This window comes from Eublepharis macularius, chromosome 12, assembly GCF_028583425.1.
Source record: "Eublepharis macularius isolate TG4126 chromosome 12, MPM_Emac_v1.0, whole genome shotgun sequence".
Classification (NCBI taxonomy): domain Eukaryota; kingdom Metazoa; phylum Chordata; class Lepidosauria; order Squamata; family Eublepharidae; genus Eublepharis; species Eublepharis macularius.
The window spans coordinates 65,162,242-65,178,487 of NC_072801.1; the positions used below are offsets into that span (position 1 = coordinate 65,162,242).

A 16,246-nucleotide genomic window follows, 5' to 3' on the forward strand; every position below is an offset into this window, starting at 1 on the left:
ATCTGACATTTACGAACGATTTTTTCCCATGTGGTTTTCATGTAGTAGTTAGAAAGTTATTGTCATGATTCACAAGTATAAGAAAGGTTACAGTCCAACTAACTCTACTAGGAAATGCATGAACTTGCCGAAGAGTGAATTGTGGCTGTCACTATGAAAGGGTGAATTGTGGCTTTTTCAAACTCCAAGCAGCTTGTTAACACAGTGCAATTGCTGTTCAGGAAAACTTAACTCCTGTGCACAAATTTCAGGAGAAAGGTCAGAGAAGAGGAAAAGAGAAAAAAGATAATGGAGGGAGAGATAAAATTTCACGTGAAGTGGAGTGGTATAAGTCATCAGTTCTGCTGAAAACATTTCCCAGGTAGTGGCTCAGAAGTTGGCTTCTTGTCTAAGACTGAACAAAACTTTTTATGCACACCAAGAATATCTTAAGACTAGGTGATACTCAAGGGGATCCATCTAGGAAGTGTTTTTCTATGTTGTCCAAGAAAAGGCTACAGGATTTCGCAGGATGCCTCATCTTTTCCTTCGAGGGGGGAAGCCCATGCAAAACCAGCTGTTGGTGGGGAGGAGCTTTGCTTCCCATTACCAATCTTCACAGGAGTACATAGTTCAAGAGAACAGGTAGAAAGTATTTGACCGCTGACTGCTACCACGGATTTGGTGTAAGACATTTTTGATTTGTCACTTGAAAAAAAAAAGTCTTGTTTTGCTAAGCGAGATGTGTAACCTTGGTGTAATGCGTGCAATCGCTGGCCATTAGCAGAAGATAGAACACGATATTCACAGAGAAATTACAGAATCTTAATGCAAACCTTTCGTGAAACAATGTCCACTATAAGCCAAACTCTTTAAAGAGAGCGGTGCTTACTTCATGTTATAGGTTTCTTTTAAAGCCTCCAGTGCTTGTTTCTCGGTAATATTTTTCCAGTCTTCTGGCAGATCTGCTGTCTTAGCATTGTAGTGATGTGCAAAATCATGATTGAACTCTTTAAAAACAAACTTCCAGTAGTCAGAAGCATGGATACTGGGGTCTGGTTGGATGCACCAATCTGGATAATAGGCCCGGTAATCTTTGTATGGATGCCATTCCCAGCCTGTGTCTAGAGTTTTGAATTGCCATTGGGAAGCCACGTACGTGGAGCACAGACCATACATTAGCTTTTGTGAGTCTATTTCTCTGTATCTTCCCAGCCCTTGAGGCCGGTGGACAGATGCAAAATGTTCCTTGTGAGCACCCCCTCCAGCCTCACAGGGCACTTTGCAGAAGGGGCACTGCTTCCCACAGCCAAACACCCGCTTGAAGAGCTCATCCTGGGGCTTCACTGGCAGTTTGGAGAATTTGGATTCAAGATCCAGGGCATCAAATTCAGATACTATTTGTTTTTCCATATCTGGAAGAAAATTTTCCACATAAGCAGCAAATTGGCTAGGATTAGACATGTTCTTGAATTGTATGCCTACCAGGCTGTCCTTAGAAATAACCAGCTCCTTCTGCATTTCTTTACAAAACATTTCCAAAAATTCTGGTATCTTTTCAACACCTTTATGCACCAGGTTCTTCAGCATTTCCCTGATTTTCTTTACTATTGCAGAGAGAATTTCATTCTCCAAATTCTCCAAATTTCCTTTTTTTCTATAGCGCTCTAATATTTGTCTCCAAATCCAGCTCTTGACAAACTTCTCATAGGCTGTTATATATTTCAGATAGTTGTTGACATTTCTCTTTTCCAACAGCTCCTTCAGGACTGTAAACTGGAAGAAGCTCCGACTGGCACATTCAATGGACTGTGTGCCAAGGAGAAGGTCATCCACTATTTCTATCCCAAGTCTTCGGTTGACATAATCCACCAGAGCAGGGTGGAGGCACTGGTCACAGAAATTCTTAGCTCGGTTTTGATGGGCATCTTTTTCCAGATAAAGATCTGTGAAAGTGGAGAAATACTGAGGTTTCAGTTTCTCTAGGCGTACCCGGGGATCATTTTCCTTAACGAAATCTTCGTGCATCTTCTGAAAGGAATGAGCCGCTTCTCCCAAAATATGAAGCTTTAGGTCCACTTCAAAGGAAGGTGTTGTTTGAAGTTTTGTAAACTCACGAAGCTGAAGCTTTTCATTGATCAAATGTAGAAGTTCAACACAATAGTTTTCATCGTAATCTCCTCTGGAACTGGCCTTTTCATTAATGTACTGCATGCAACTGGACTTCAATGCCTTAGCAAATTCTTCAGCTTTACACAAATGCTCCTGATCAGAAAACATGCTCTTCACACGGCGCCAGAACGATGGATTTATATATTCTGATTTCATCTCAAAAGTGTTCATCCTGTAGTTTAACCAGTTTGTTGCTTCTTGTACTTTTAGGTTGACTGAACTTCCACGATGAGACAAGTCCTTCCTCAAATACCTTTCAACATCTACATATATTTGCCGATTTTCTAAAGGAACAGGTGATATTTCTGACAATGTTTTCGTCCACATTCTTTCAAATTCTCTTTCTAACATGTAATGTTCTAACCTATGCTCTTCTTTCCTGCATTCCTCAAGAAGCCTGTCAACCTTTCCTTCAATTACTTTCAAGTATTCAGTTTGAAGACTGTCAATCTTTTGACCACCTTTTTTAATGTGAATGGCATCTTTACATTTGTTGTAAGAATAACTTTCAAGCTCACTCTTCAGGCTTTTGGTGCTCCTGACAAAGTCTTCTCTGTACCTTTCCACCAAATGCAGATTTGATGCTCCACTTTCAAAGTAACTGTTCAAACTCTCCAAAATCTGTTGCTCTCCAGACAAAAGTTTCTCTTGAAGCTCAAGCTGCCAGTTCCAGCAGTCAAGTTCATCAGGTGAGGCATTCTGTATCAACGTTTCCTGCTCGGATACCCACAGGTGCATCTCTCTGCGGAAGCCCCAGTCCCATTCAGAGTATTTGGTAGATAGCTGGTTGTAAGCTTCTGCTATGAGGCTGTTTCGGAAGCTGAAGATGAAGTTCTCGTGTTTCACGGCATTCCACAGGCTCTTGAGCCACTCAATAAACTGAGGGATGTCTTTGGGACTCCTTTTCCCTGAACGTTCCCTTAAGAATTCAAACAGATACTTCTTTAACTCAAAGACCTTTTCACTGTAGCCCCTGTTGACCGAAGCCATAGGTGGGACTCCATGCCACAGGCCTGGGATGTACCAGTTGTGTATTTCTGGGTCATAATCCATGATGTCTGAAAACTTGATGTCTTTGTCGAGTTTTTCCATTTTTGCTGCAGCCTGGGTCATTTCATTGAGTTGTTCCACGAGATGTTTCCTGTCCCTCATATTTTGGTCATGCGCAGAAACGTCACTGACGTTCTGATGGACAAATTGGCAGTTGGGTTTGTGCCCAATTCTCTCCATCCTGAGGAAGGCATGGGTCACAATTTGCAGGATGTCCTTCATTTCAGTGGCATTCTCCATGGCCATGTTCACTATTGTTATGTCGCTCAGCCCAATCACCAGAGTGGCTAATTCGTTGTCGTGTTGATAGCTGTCTTCCAGCTTGGCCAGTTCAGGAGCTTTCAAGCCTTCTGTGTCTATCACTAGAATGAAATCACAGCCCAGCTCATGAATCAAATTCTCCCTGACCTTAAGAAGGGTCATGAAGGCACCGCGTGTACATCGGCCGCTGCTCACAGCAAACTGCAAGCCAAACATAGTGTTGAGAAGGGTGGACTTTCCAGTGCTTTGCACTCCCAGCACAGTTATCACAAACATTTTGGATTGACTTCTCAGCTTGCTGTTCAGTAGAGTCAGAACATCAGTTATCCACTGCAGAGGAATGTTTGAGACATCTCCATCGATCAGCTCTAGAGGAAATCCTTCTAGCATCAAATCGGCTGCAATGCTTGGGAAATCAACAAACTGCCTTCGGGTTTTAGATAATTTGCCTTCTTCCACCTCATAACATTCCGCCTCATAAAACTGACCCAGTTCTCTCATGAAATGCTCAATGCCCAAGGAGGAAGAAGAAATCAGATGGTCTACCTCGGCAACCTTCTGACTATCATCTCCTGAACTCCGGCATTTCTCTTTGTACTCATCCCGTAGCTTAGAAAGATTCACCCTAGCAATGCAATCCAGGTTAAACTTCATCCATTTTAAGAAGTAATGCTTTTTTGCTGACTGTGAATGGTCAATGCCGTGGATGAAATTGATCAAACCAGTACTGAGGTCACACTCATTTTGCTGTTGACGCAGAGCCATCAATTTGCCTACCAGTTCAGATCTATACTTTTCGGAAGGCACATCTCCTTGTCTTTCCATTCTGCACAATTCTTTCTCCACTTTTGCTAGGTTTTTCAAGAGATCGCATTGGAGTTTCAGCATGTCTTTCTTGTACATGGCTACATCTCTGACATCTTCTCTTATTTCTAAAGCACATCTATGTGTATCCTGACATTCTTGGCTATCCTCATCTACCTGGATTGAAAGCTCACGAGCCACTGCAGCCATATTATCAATACTTAACCTCTTGGGATGAGCACTGACAATTCTTCCAACAGTAGATCGTAGCTGTTCTACAAATTCTGCTGTATTAGTCCTGGCAGCTTTTTCTAGGATATGTGAATTGTTGAATTTAAGCACTGGAGCCAAGTCATTTAAATAATCCCAAGTTTTACCAAAGTTTTCACCACATTCCAAAATGAAGTAGTACTCAGTTGACGATTCCTTCAGTGATAACAAGAACTTATATTCTTTTTCATTAATACAGTCTGCAGATATAAATATAGCTGAGGAAATCTCTGATAAAAAGTTAAACTGCGCATGGTGTGACTCAAGGTCTCCATGGAGATTTGCAAATGCTACTGGTTCTGGAAAGAGATCTGAACTCTTCTGCCCTCCTGGGAAATACCAGGCTATTTCTACAAGCCCATCAGCGATTCCTCGAAAGATGTTCCCACCCTCTATGTCTCGGTGTACAAAGAAATCGTGGTGCTGTTGGGAGAGGCTCAGAAACTCATTCAAGAGTTTGGACTTGGAGAAACTCAGACTCCCCATCCGCACAAAGGAGATGGTCGGCATGGATGTGAGCACCAGGCTCTCCTCTTTAAAGCCCCTGCTGTCCGCCAAGGAATGGGGCCGCCATTTTTTCACAATGTCTCTCATGGCCCAGAGCATCAAGGTGCACTGGGAAGTCTCTAAAGGAGGCAGAAGTAAAGGCAAGGCAAACTGGCACATGGACATTTTGAAAAGGATCTCCTGCTGGAGGAAACGATCCGAACAAAGCAGAACAGCACAAAGCACATCAAGGGGGTTCACAGAAATGCTTTCGTCCATCTTGATACTGGGAAAGATAATCTCATCAATCCTCTTGTTCTCCTCCTTTTCTCTCTGATCATCCGATGTCCCTTTCTCCAGTCTGGTGCTCCTGGCTGTCACATTCAAAGCCAAGATCTTCCTCAGAAAATTCCATGGCAAGTCTTCCATTGTACGGGGAGTACATTCCTCGAGACTCTCAGAACTGATTTCCAGGACTTCTTTCTGGGAGAATTTCTTGCTTTGATTCTTCTGCAATTTTAACTTGGTTAGAATATCTTTAAGTGCTCCTCTTCTATCTGTAGGAGGAGATTGTAGAAGTATTACTGTATATATATCACTGCAGCTCAGCATCCAGTGATTCACACAAAGGGGGTTATGGGGACTAAATTCCAAGGGCCCTGCTCAGCCATAAAGCTGAGCAAGTTCTGTGGTTTCTTTTCATATCATATAAGTGTTGGAACTGGATGGAGTGAGGACTCCAGAGGATTTGGAGAGGGGGCATGGCAACTCTGAATAGCCCTACCTCTATCCCATTCAGTGTTCTTGCACTCTTTTCTGCTGTTTATAGGGGATAGCTCATGAGGTACACTGTATAGTATTATTATGAGGTCCTGAGGCCCAAACTGGACATCAGCAGTAGCTGGGAGCAGCCAATATTTTGGAAAGGTAATGATCATACGCTGACAGATAGAGGGAATGGACTCGCCTGGTGATGGAACTTTAACCTAGAACTGTGCAATAATAAGAAACAAGAGTATCCTTTAACAGATACGTAGCACTAAAGTTCTGGATACCATTTCATGCATTAAGAATATTTGCAAATATCTTTGCTTGGTTTTGTTCAAGTTATTTTCCTCCCATGAACCAATACATCAATTTTTCAGTCTTAGGTGGATAGCCATGTTGGTAGCCCTGTTTGCCTGCCATAGAACAGCAGGATTTGAGACCAGGGGCCTCTTAGAGACCAACAAAATTTTCACAGTGTAAGCTTTCATGAGTCAGAGCTCCTATGCGTCATGGTGTCTGAAGAATGGAGCTCTGCCTCTCAAAAGCTTAAACCCTGAAAATCTTGCTAGTCTCTAAGGTGCCACTGGACTCTATTCCAGTTTTTCAGTCTGTAATGAAGAAAGGAAGAGCTCTCTTCCACAAAAATCAGGGGTAACAAGGCTTTTATAAAAAGAAGAAAATGATGAGGGGAAATCCTCAAGTTCGCAAGCATCTAATTTTTAAACTACATTCTAACAAAACTATTATGGATTTTATTCTACGCTGATTTACACAATATTTCTTGTGTGTAGCATTCCACTGATGAGGATAACATTAACTAGCAACCAACCCAAAGTAAAACAACTCTTCTTTCAATCTAGTTCAATGGAACAAACATAAAACATCAAAAAATTAGGGAAGAAATTATCTCGATGTGGCTTCATGTCTGAAGAAAAGCATGTTTAATCTTGACAAACAACAGGAGGCTGCGATGGTTTATTACATAAATGACTGAAGGAGCCACTCAGGGTGCCAAAATAAGCAAGTGTCAGGTGACATTGGTGGCCAATGTTTCTTCCCAGGCCTGCCCCACCACTGTCCAGTCCAAAAGAAACTCTAGCAGTTGGGCAGAAGGCGGAATGGGGACATGCTGAGTTCCTGCCTGGATCAGATGTCATCTGGGGATGCCACTCGATGATCCTTGTGAGATGGGTGGGAGCCAGGGCTTTTTTTCAGCAGGAACGCGGTGGAACAGAGTTCCGGAACCTTTTGAAAATGGTCACGTGGCTGGTGGCCCCGCCCCCTGATCTCCAGCCAGAGGGGAGTTTAGATTGCCCTCCATGCCACGGCGCAGAGGGCACTCTCAACTCCCCTCTGTCTGGAGATCAGGGGGCGTGGCCACCAGCCATGTGACCATTTTCTCCAAGGGCAACCCACTGAGTTCCACCACCACCTTTTCCCAGAAAAAAAGCCCTGATGGGAGCTAATATTAATGAAAGTTTCAGCTGGGCAATGGACAAGAAGTTACCTTTGGCAAGGTGTTTCTCTTCTTGTTCTGCTTCTTGCTGAATCTCAGCTTTTTGTTCCAGACTTGAGCAGCCTAGAAACACAAACTCGCATTAAAATGCCATGTTGAAAAGTCACACTGGTTTAGTTATTCTTGGAAATATACCTTTAGATCACAAATCCTTCTTTTAGAAAAGAACTTTGAATGTATATATACTCCAAATAGATTTCAAAGTAAGAACAAGTTGCTCTCTGAAGAAGCCCCTTATGGATATATCCTAGAAATCCTATGGTAAGGAGGCCGACAGCCATGAAGGACAGGGCCTTCTCTGTGAAAGCACCTTGGCCGATTCCAGATGGCCAGAAATTGCGGTTTTTCTGCGGAAATAATCGCTTACCGGCCACACGTTCACTTTCGTCTCCATCCGCTTTGTCTCGCAGCGTGCCGTGCCATCCCGCTTCCGGATGTTCGCACGGCCAACTGAGGTACCCGGGATTGGTTGTTTCCTCCCCGTCACAGTTGACGTCGGGGGCCTTCATTGGTTCGCATTTCAGTTTTTTTAAAAAAAATTTTTACGTGTTTTGCGCAAATGCGCAAATGCGCAAATGTGCAGGTATGCGAATACACAGCGTCAACTTTTGTGCATTTGTGCATTTGTGCAAACGTGCGACTGCGCAAATGGCGCCCGGTTTTTAAAAAAAAATTAAGGGAATATTGTTGCCAGCCGGCCGACAAAGGAAGGAGGAAAAGGGGAGGGCCTCTCCACGGCGACAAAGTGTCCAGAAGTGTGCAAACCCGCAATACGGCGTTCACACCATCCACTTCTGGAGCGCAACACAGCGCCATGAACCGGAGGTAAGCAGGCATGGGACATTACGGGTTTTTACGAGTGAGGTCGCTGGAAAAGCGAAAGCACTCGCTTTACTTGTGCCCGTCTGGAATCGGCCCTTGTTTGTGAGCTTCACTCCCCACAGCAGCTCACCTGGATCCAAGCTCATCTAGTTTTTATCTAGGAAATGACATTTTTGCTCACCCAGGCTTTTGGCTTGGTTCCTCCATGTCCTTTGCCCTTGACTATTTCAATTATAGGGAGAGAAGGCAGCAAGGTCTGGCATCCCAAAATCCAGCACAAAGTGACATAAGCTCACCTCAATTAAAGCACACACTATTTTCTGTGGGTGGGCACCTCATTAGACAAACACTCTGGAAAGATTATTTTTACTTGTACTTACTAAGTTTGAGATGGGGGAAGGAAAAAACAACAACTCCAGAAAACTGGAACCCATTTTATTCAAGGTGATGGAAACTGAGACTCCTCCCAACTGATCATTTAAGCTCTGACAGCGAAAGCCGCTTAAAAAACCTGAGAAAGACCAGCAGAAGCAAGCTCTCTACGCCATCTCCCACTTCTGTAAAAGTTTTTTCTCAACTGGAGAAGCCAAAGAAGGCACTAGTTGGGGATGAAAAACACGAATTAAGATAGCCGCTACCAGTGATGAGGATGAAATAGAAGAAAACTTACAGGTAATTGATAACAAAATTTGGGCCTCTTCGGCCCGGGAGCGCACTGGTTGGCCTGGGAGCATACCCCGGGAGGCCAAATCTAGGCCATATTGGGCCGGATTTGGACCAATTTGGCTCAGATTGGGCAGCTGCAGAATGCATGAGTGCTGTTGTGCTCTGCAGCAGCCTAATTTGGGCTTTGGGTTGGATTAGGCTGCTGCAGAGCATGGGAGCACTGCTGCGCTCTGCAATGGCCCAATTTGGGCCCAATCCTGGACGATTCAGGGCCGGGAGCATGCCACACAGCCTGGGAGCACACCTTGGGAGGTGCGTACCCCCTGCCGGCCAGGTAAGCGGGGGTGAAGGGTTTAGGGAAGGAGCGGGGCATCCCTCTCCCCCCAGCAGGCAACTGGCAACCCTAATCAGATGTCTTCAGGCAACATGCTGGAACCAAAGCAGTTTGCACATCAAAAGTGCTTCATTAATCATTTTTTCATCAAAAGCTTAAGTTTTTAAACTGATAGCTATCTACCTAACAGCTTATCCACTGCTATGGATGTCACAAGTAATTTAAACACATTTTAACTTCTTAGGGAGAAGTAAGGGGTAGGAAAAGGTCAGTTTGGCTAGACAAAGTATCCCAGAAAGACCTTCTGGATGCTTTGTGTTGTTTGCAAAACAACAAGGATCAAAGGCCAGGAAACTGTGGGTCCAGAAGCCAGGAAGGCAGCAAAGCTGAAGAGATTGGTGCTTAATGAGTGTAGACTGTCTTTCTCCAGCTGATTTCAACCCGCTAAATATCTTGCCAGTGTAATGAAAGACGGGTACAGGAACTTCCTCAGCACAAGGGAGACACCTATTCACATGCCAAATTTTGGGTCTAAACAGGAAGATGAATAAATTCATCTCTGCAGGACTCTGTTCAGGAAACCAAATAACCTAAGAGCGGCCCTGGCCAGTAATGTGAGGATAATAAATTGCTCATCCTTCATGGATGCTGTGAGAATGAATAAAGAAATTATGTTAACCATCCTTAGCTTTTAGGAAGAAGATTAACTCACCGTGGTCTGAACACTGTAGAGCCAGATTTAAACCTGGGTATGCAATTTCTAAACGTTCCAGGAACTGGCCGCAGGCTCCTCCCCCTTTTTTCTGCACTAAGATTAGCAGCTTTCTAGTTTTCTTCCTCGAATCCTCTTTCAACTTGTCCAGTGCTTCATATTCTTCTTCTGTGATGATGGACTGAGAGACTAAGTCATCTAGGACAAGTTCTAGGTCCTCACGGATGATTTCAATCAACTGCTTTCTTTCCTTGCATATAATTTCATCAGCAGATGGCTTTGCTGAACCCATGGACCTGCAGCAGAAAGATTTTACACATCAGAATATTTTTTTAAAAAAAGAACTTCATTATATTGAGTCAGACCAACAGATCTGAGCAAAGTAAGACTTACCAAGAGCCCCAGTTTGGCTGTTCAGTTATGAAAGTGTGCTGATTCTTTATGCAACTGTTTAGCAGTCCCTCTATAACCCATCTAATGGACTAAAGGTACAATAAAGTCACTTCTGTCTCTCAACTGCTAAAGGCATGAGCTCCAACAAGCGTCCAGAATGACTGTTGCAGCTCCCTGTCTGGAATGGGAAGTGTGAAGACCTCACCAGACTTTAGCAGAATAAAAACTACCAAGAGGTGTCAATCCAAACGTTATTTCCTTCATGTGTTCTCCATGGAGCTAACCCAGGCTCGCCCAGACACACAACAACTTTGGGGAATGGCTTGCTTTAAAAAAAGGAGAGCCCAAATCTAGCCCAGATCTAGCCCCCAAAGCCTTCACAGATCACTGACCAAAAGACACTGCCCGCCCACCCTCCTACACACATGAATGTGCCCCCAATCACTTTCTTCAGAGAAGAAAATTCCCACCCTGCCCCACCCCGTCAAATGAACAACAGAAGTTCTCCCTCTCAGGACCAGCAGTGCTTAAAGAGGGGGCTCTGCCCGGAGGCTTAACAGGGACAGAGATCCCTTTCTTTGGGCTGCCTTGGAATTCAGTCTGTGGGCGGAGCCAATGGTGCCAGCCTTCCAGGCAGAGTTGCCAACAGGCCTGGAGAAATTTGTCCTTTTTTCCTGATAGAGGCTTTGTGTATGGAAATGGGAAGATTAAGCCTTTCGTGGTGAGGAGGTAAATAACATCCCATTAAACCTGTATTAAAAAAAAACGGTATTTTCCTATTGGCCTTACCAACTCTGCCTCCAGCCCTTCCTCAGTTGAAAATATGGCTCCTGCTCCTGTTAAATATCAGCTACAGATTGGGACCTTAAAGTACCAGGAAACTAATGCACGGGAGATCCATTAAGGAGGGAAACAGAGAAAGATGAAGGAAACAGTGAGCAGCTTGGCTCCTTTCACAATGCAATTCTTGGAACTTGAGCTGCAAGCATAAGAAGGTGATCATGCCTGCCTGTATCTCCATAGTGCGAAAAATTCACCTTGCTGACTTCTGCACATCAGGCTGCTGTTAAAGGCACAGGAACAGACCAGGCTGGGTTCTCAGCCAAGTTCACTAGGAACTCAAAAGGAGACTGATCAGCAGCCCAGTTTAAATGAAGGCTGCCCCAGTATTATTGTACCTTTACACTCAAGGAGTTGGTTTGACTCATTTAAGCACAGAGGTTACCAGTAGGGGGAAGGTCCAGGTGAAGCGTCTCCTCGCAGATTCTGTTCCATCTCCCCTATACAGGATCTCTCTTCAGCTGGTGGTGACCCAGGTGAGTTTGGTGCGCTCTGCAACTTGGCAAGATCCTCTGCTACTGCTAAAGACAGCGGCTTTGTAGCTAGAAATCAGAAACATGATAAATGTTGTTAGCTCGGTTCACCAGATGCATCCACATAGAACAGATGTGTGGACCAGTGGTCAGGATTGCACTTGCTGGCCCCACCCCTGAACTTCCACCCATTCATCAGCACTTAAACACACTCCACGCACATGCAAGCTGCACACATCCAGGTATGCACAGTGCGGGGGGAGCCTACGCATAGCTACCTGCTGTAGGGTCTGAGCAGAAATTCTGAGGACACAAACATGTCAGGCGCAGGACTGGAAGGCATCACTACCACACCCATTCACACATGCATTCATTCTCCCTAGCTTGTAACCAGCAAAGAATTGCTGAGTCATACCAGTTTCCAAGATGTAGCCTGATAATGGCAGGACCGTGTGGTTTTGCACCAAAAAGCAAATGCAGACCCAGATTTTTCACCACATTCATCTAAATCTTATCAGACATTTCTACAGCTCAAGCACATACCTCGCTGCTTCCCAAAGAATCATGAAGAGTTGTATTCCCTAACCTCAGATTTCAGTGCTAAAAAGCCCCCACATGCACTAAAGCAATTCACAACCAGAAATACAAAGCTCCCACTAACTGTATCCTGTGCAGCATGCTTTCCCAGCTGCTTTTCAAGGGCAGAGTCCCTTCACATGTCTCCAGACCTCTGGTGCTCATTATCAGGACACAACCCAATGGCTCTTTCCTTTCTTAGTGGAGACAGGCTCTTATATTGTCTTCCAGAATTAGCTTTTTGGTTTTTATCCCACCCTTCCTACAAAGACCTCAGAATGGAGTACATGGTTATCTCCTTCCTCCTGTTTTATTCCTAGAACAACCCTGGGTGGTCAGTTATAATAATAATAATAATAACATTCGATTTATATACCGCCCTTCAGGACAACTTAATGCCCACTCAGAGCGTTTACAAAGTGTTATTATTACCCCACAACAATCACCCTGTGAGGTGGGTGGGGCTAAGAGAGCTCCAGAGAACTGTGACTCGCCCAAGGTCACCCAGCTGGCTTTGTGGAGGAGTGGGGAATCAAACCCGGCTCTCCAGATTAGAGTCCCGTGCTCTTAACCACTACACCAAATTGGCTCTCAGTTAGCCCGAGAGAGAGAGAGAGAGAGAGAGAGAGAGAGAGAGTAATGGGCAAAGGGCACCCTTTGAGCATCATGGCTAAAGGAGAAACCTCACTTAAAGCAAAAAGATGCAGATTTTGCCACTGCGTACAAGGCCCCCTCGGATTTGGATACAAACCATGGTATGTGTGATTGAGCCCAAAGCAAGAGGTGTTTTAGGAGTGCAGAGACTAAATTACTCCAAATTGAAAAGAAGGGTTTTTTTTTAATCTAAAAGAGTACAGCATATACTGGAGACTCAAAAAGTACATTAGACTACAACATGTGAGTACAGGAAAATAAAAAATATGGGGGGGGGGGGAACCCTGCATTCCTTTTCCCTGTACTTCTCTCCCTCTGTGATGTTTAAAGAGACAGGCAAATTTGACACATTGGTTCTAGGGTTGCTGTTCAGATTCAAATAATCCCAGTTACCTTCTTCATCTGGTTCATCTCTCATCAGACCAGATGCTGGCATATCTGTTTTCTTTTATGGTTGCTTCTCTCTGCTTTCTCAAAGCATGCCTACCCCTGAAAGAGTCCCAGTTAATGGCTGGCCCCTCCATAAAGCCAATGTCTGTCTTTCTCCAACCCCCTTTGTGTATATATGCCAGGGTGGGAATTTCTCCATTTCTTACAGGCTAGAGTGCCATCTCTCCTTTGTCTCCCTCATTAGCCTCCAAATAGTTTTATTGCTCCCTCTCTGCTACGTGGAATAGGAAAAAGCAGGAAGGAAATTACCTTTCCTTCAAGCAGGTTGCTTGAGTTTAACTCCCAAAGTTTCCTAGAGTGTAAAACCAAACATTCACACTGCAGAGTAGAAAAATGTTACATAGATACTTAGGTGATGAGTCATATCATCACAAATACCACACACATTGTGTCTGATATAATGACATTCAGCAGGTACACAGATGCTCCCAGCATAAAGGCAGAAAAAGGAGATGCTGCACCTGTTGAATTTTTGCCTGTCATGCAGCTGTTAAAAGGACACAAAATCCCCACCAGACAAAGATGACAAGATCTTCTACAACTGACAAGGAAAAATATTGCCTGGCCTACACTGTGCCTTCAACAGCAACTTTTAATGCAGACAAAGCTTTTCAGGGCATAGAGAAAAATGGCATCACTTATGACTGCAAGTCACCACCACTCAGTTAAGTCACAGGACCAGAGGCCAATAAAAAGTTGGCAGCATTTACATTCCAGGGAAGAAGAATGGACAGAAAGCACCACAAAGCACTACCCACCATTTCCCAAATATTCAGAAACTGGGAGCAAACTGGGGAAGGCGTGTCTCAGGTTTTCCAGACAGTCTAAGAACTGTTCTTGTGCGGACTCTCTCTTTTCCAACATTGTGTCAAATAGGTTTTGTAGCAACTCCTGCGGATCCTTCGTGCAACTCAAGGAGAAGTACTCGCCCTGAGTGAGGAGCAGATGGGAATCCACCACATCCAGGATCAAGTCTGTCTCTATCTGAAGAAGAGCTTCAGTCAACTTCCCCCTGGCCTTCTGGATAATGTCAGAGGGCTTTTCAGCTGAAGCCATGGTGGAGGGAGCTGAAATGGTGTCAAAAAAAGAAAACAAAAAAATTTATAAAAGGTAGTTTAGGAGAGGGACACTAAGTATTTTGAGCTGCTTAGGCAGAAAATGGGAGTTAGAAAAATGTGGGAGCAAATCCTCTATTCCACTCTGAGTTCTAATTATAAAAATTGGCCATGCAGGAATCCAGATGTTAGAAATTCAAGTTGATCCGATGGATGATCAGCCTTAAGATGACCAAGTGGGCATTCTCAAAGAGTCAGGATGGAATCCTTTACCTTGTTTTGCCTGTTGACCTACAACAATTAACTGGGTGAATTTTTTTTTTTACAAAAGAATAAGCTACTGGGGAGCAGAAATTTCAGCAGGTGCCCCCTTAGGTCCCCATTCTAAAGGAAGACGCTGCATCTGCTGAGCTCGGCCCGTTACACAGCTGTCCAAGATACAGTTTCTGTTCATTAAAATGTGGAAACTTTAGTGACTATCCCCCAGTGGATCAGTCTAACCATGACACGATTTGCTTCATTTGTTCCCTATTCACATAAAATGTATGGGGATCTGACCAAAGGAATGTAATAATACAAAACTTTACATGGTAAGCCTGATCCTATTTGTTACAGCCTGCAAAAGCCCTTTATTCTCAGTTTGGAAAGACTGAGATAAACTGCAGGTGCTCACTCAGACACACAGGTAAAAACATACAGCCCTGCTAGGTCAGACCAAGGCCAGCCAGATGCCTGCCAGAGGTCAAATGCATGGCAGCAGGAGGAGGTTTCATTGATCAATGTCTGGTAACCCTAAATGAAACCAGCTGTTCATCTCTGGCTCCTACCTTTCACTCTCCACAAGAACAAAGAGACCTTTCCGCTCCTGCTAGTATGTGGTTGTTTGAGCCTTTCTCATAAGGCCAAAGGGTTCCAGAGAGCACAGGAAAGGAAACAAAGAGAGAAATTGAAAACAAGTCCGTGGAGGCGGCTTGTGCCCCTGCCCCGGATCAATACACTCGTGTGTCCTTGAGCCCTGGGCTTGGATTGCTTGTACTCTCTCGATCCCCTCACCCCTGCTTGAAAGGCTGTGTTGTTTTGATGCCTAAGGAACCTGTTTAGAGCCCAGAAAATAGCTCTTCCTGACCTCACAAATTGTTTTTAATAGTAGCAGCAGCCAAGGATGCAAACATTAGAAGATCGTATCTTTTTGCTCTGGATTTTGCCCTGGCTGCCAGGGAGTGTACATGATCACACTTTCCTGGGAGTAAGCCTCCCTGAACAGCAGGGGACTTACTACTGTGTGAATCGGTTTCGGATTATTCCCGCGGGAACCGCATTCATACAAAGCAGATGTGGATGGGGTCATCACTTGCCTGGGTGGGAAACTTACTTTGAACAGACAAGGCCCCTTCCAACTTGAAAACACCCTCTGAGTGAGATCCAACCCGCTTTTTGCTAACAAAAAATTAAGAAAGGGCTCTCTTAAATTGCCCAGAAAGGCTATTGTGGGGATGAGAGGACCATGGCCCTCTTCATCTCAGAGTACAGGGACAGAAAGTCCTGAGGACTTTTAAAGATGCAGTTATACATGCCCCCACTTCCCAAGAAACAAAACATTGATGGGCAGCAGTTCCTAAGTTGGGTTTCTTTGGAGGAGAGAGCTGTAGATTTTTGGCACTTTTGTTCTCTGTGCAAAAAGGTGAGCCCTCAGGGCAGCTCACCTTGTAGTCCACACCAGATACTGAGGGAGATACTGAACCTCAAAGTCTAGCTGCAGCCTCTCTCTCTCTCTCACACACACACACACACGCACGCACACACACACACACACACACACACACACACACACACACACACACAGAGCTATCAAAGGACCACAGTGTCCTCTGAGGAAACCTCATCAACCTATTCCAGGCCGCCGCCACCACCACCACCACCACCACCACCACCCATAGTCCACCTTTCTCACTGAGATCCAAGGCA

At 44.5% G+C, this 16,246-nt stretch overlaps 1 protein-coding gene across 1 annotated transcript; it reads right to left on the reverse strand.

Moving 5' to 3' along the window:
- Positions 1–867: 867 nt before the first annotated feature.
- Positions 868–14,282, reverse strand: LOC129339548 (up-regulator of cell proliferation-like). The gene is made up of 4 exons (XM_054994129.1): positions 14,244–14,282; positions 9,841–10,090; positions 7,298–7,369; positions 868–5,579 (listed from the first exon to the last, which is right to left on the reverse strand). The coding sequence occupies exons 1-4, from the start codon at positions 14,280–14,282 to the stop codon at positions 868–870; spliced, it is 5,073 nt and encodes a 1,690-aa protein (XP_054850104.1).
- Positions 14,283–16,246: the final 1,964 nt, after the last annotated feature.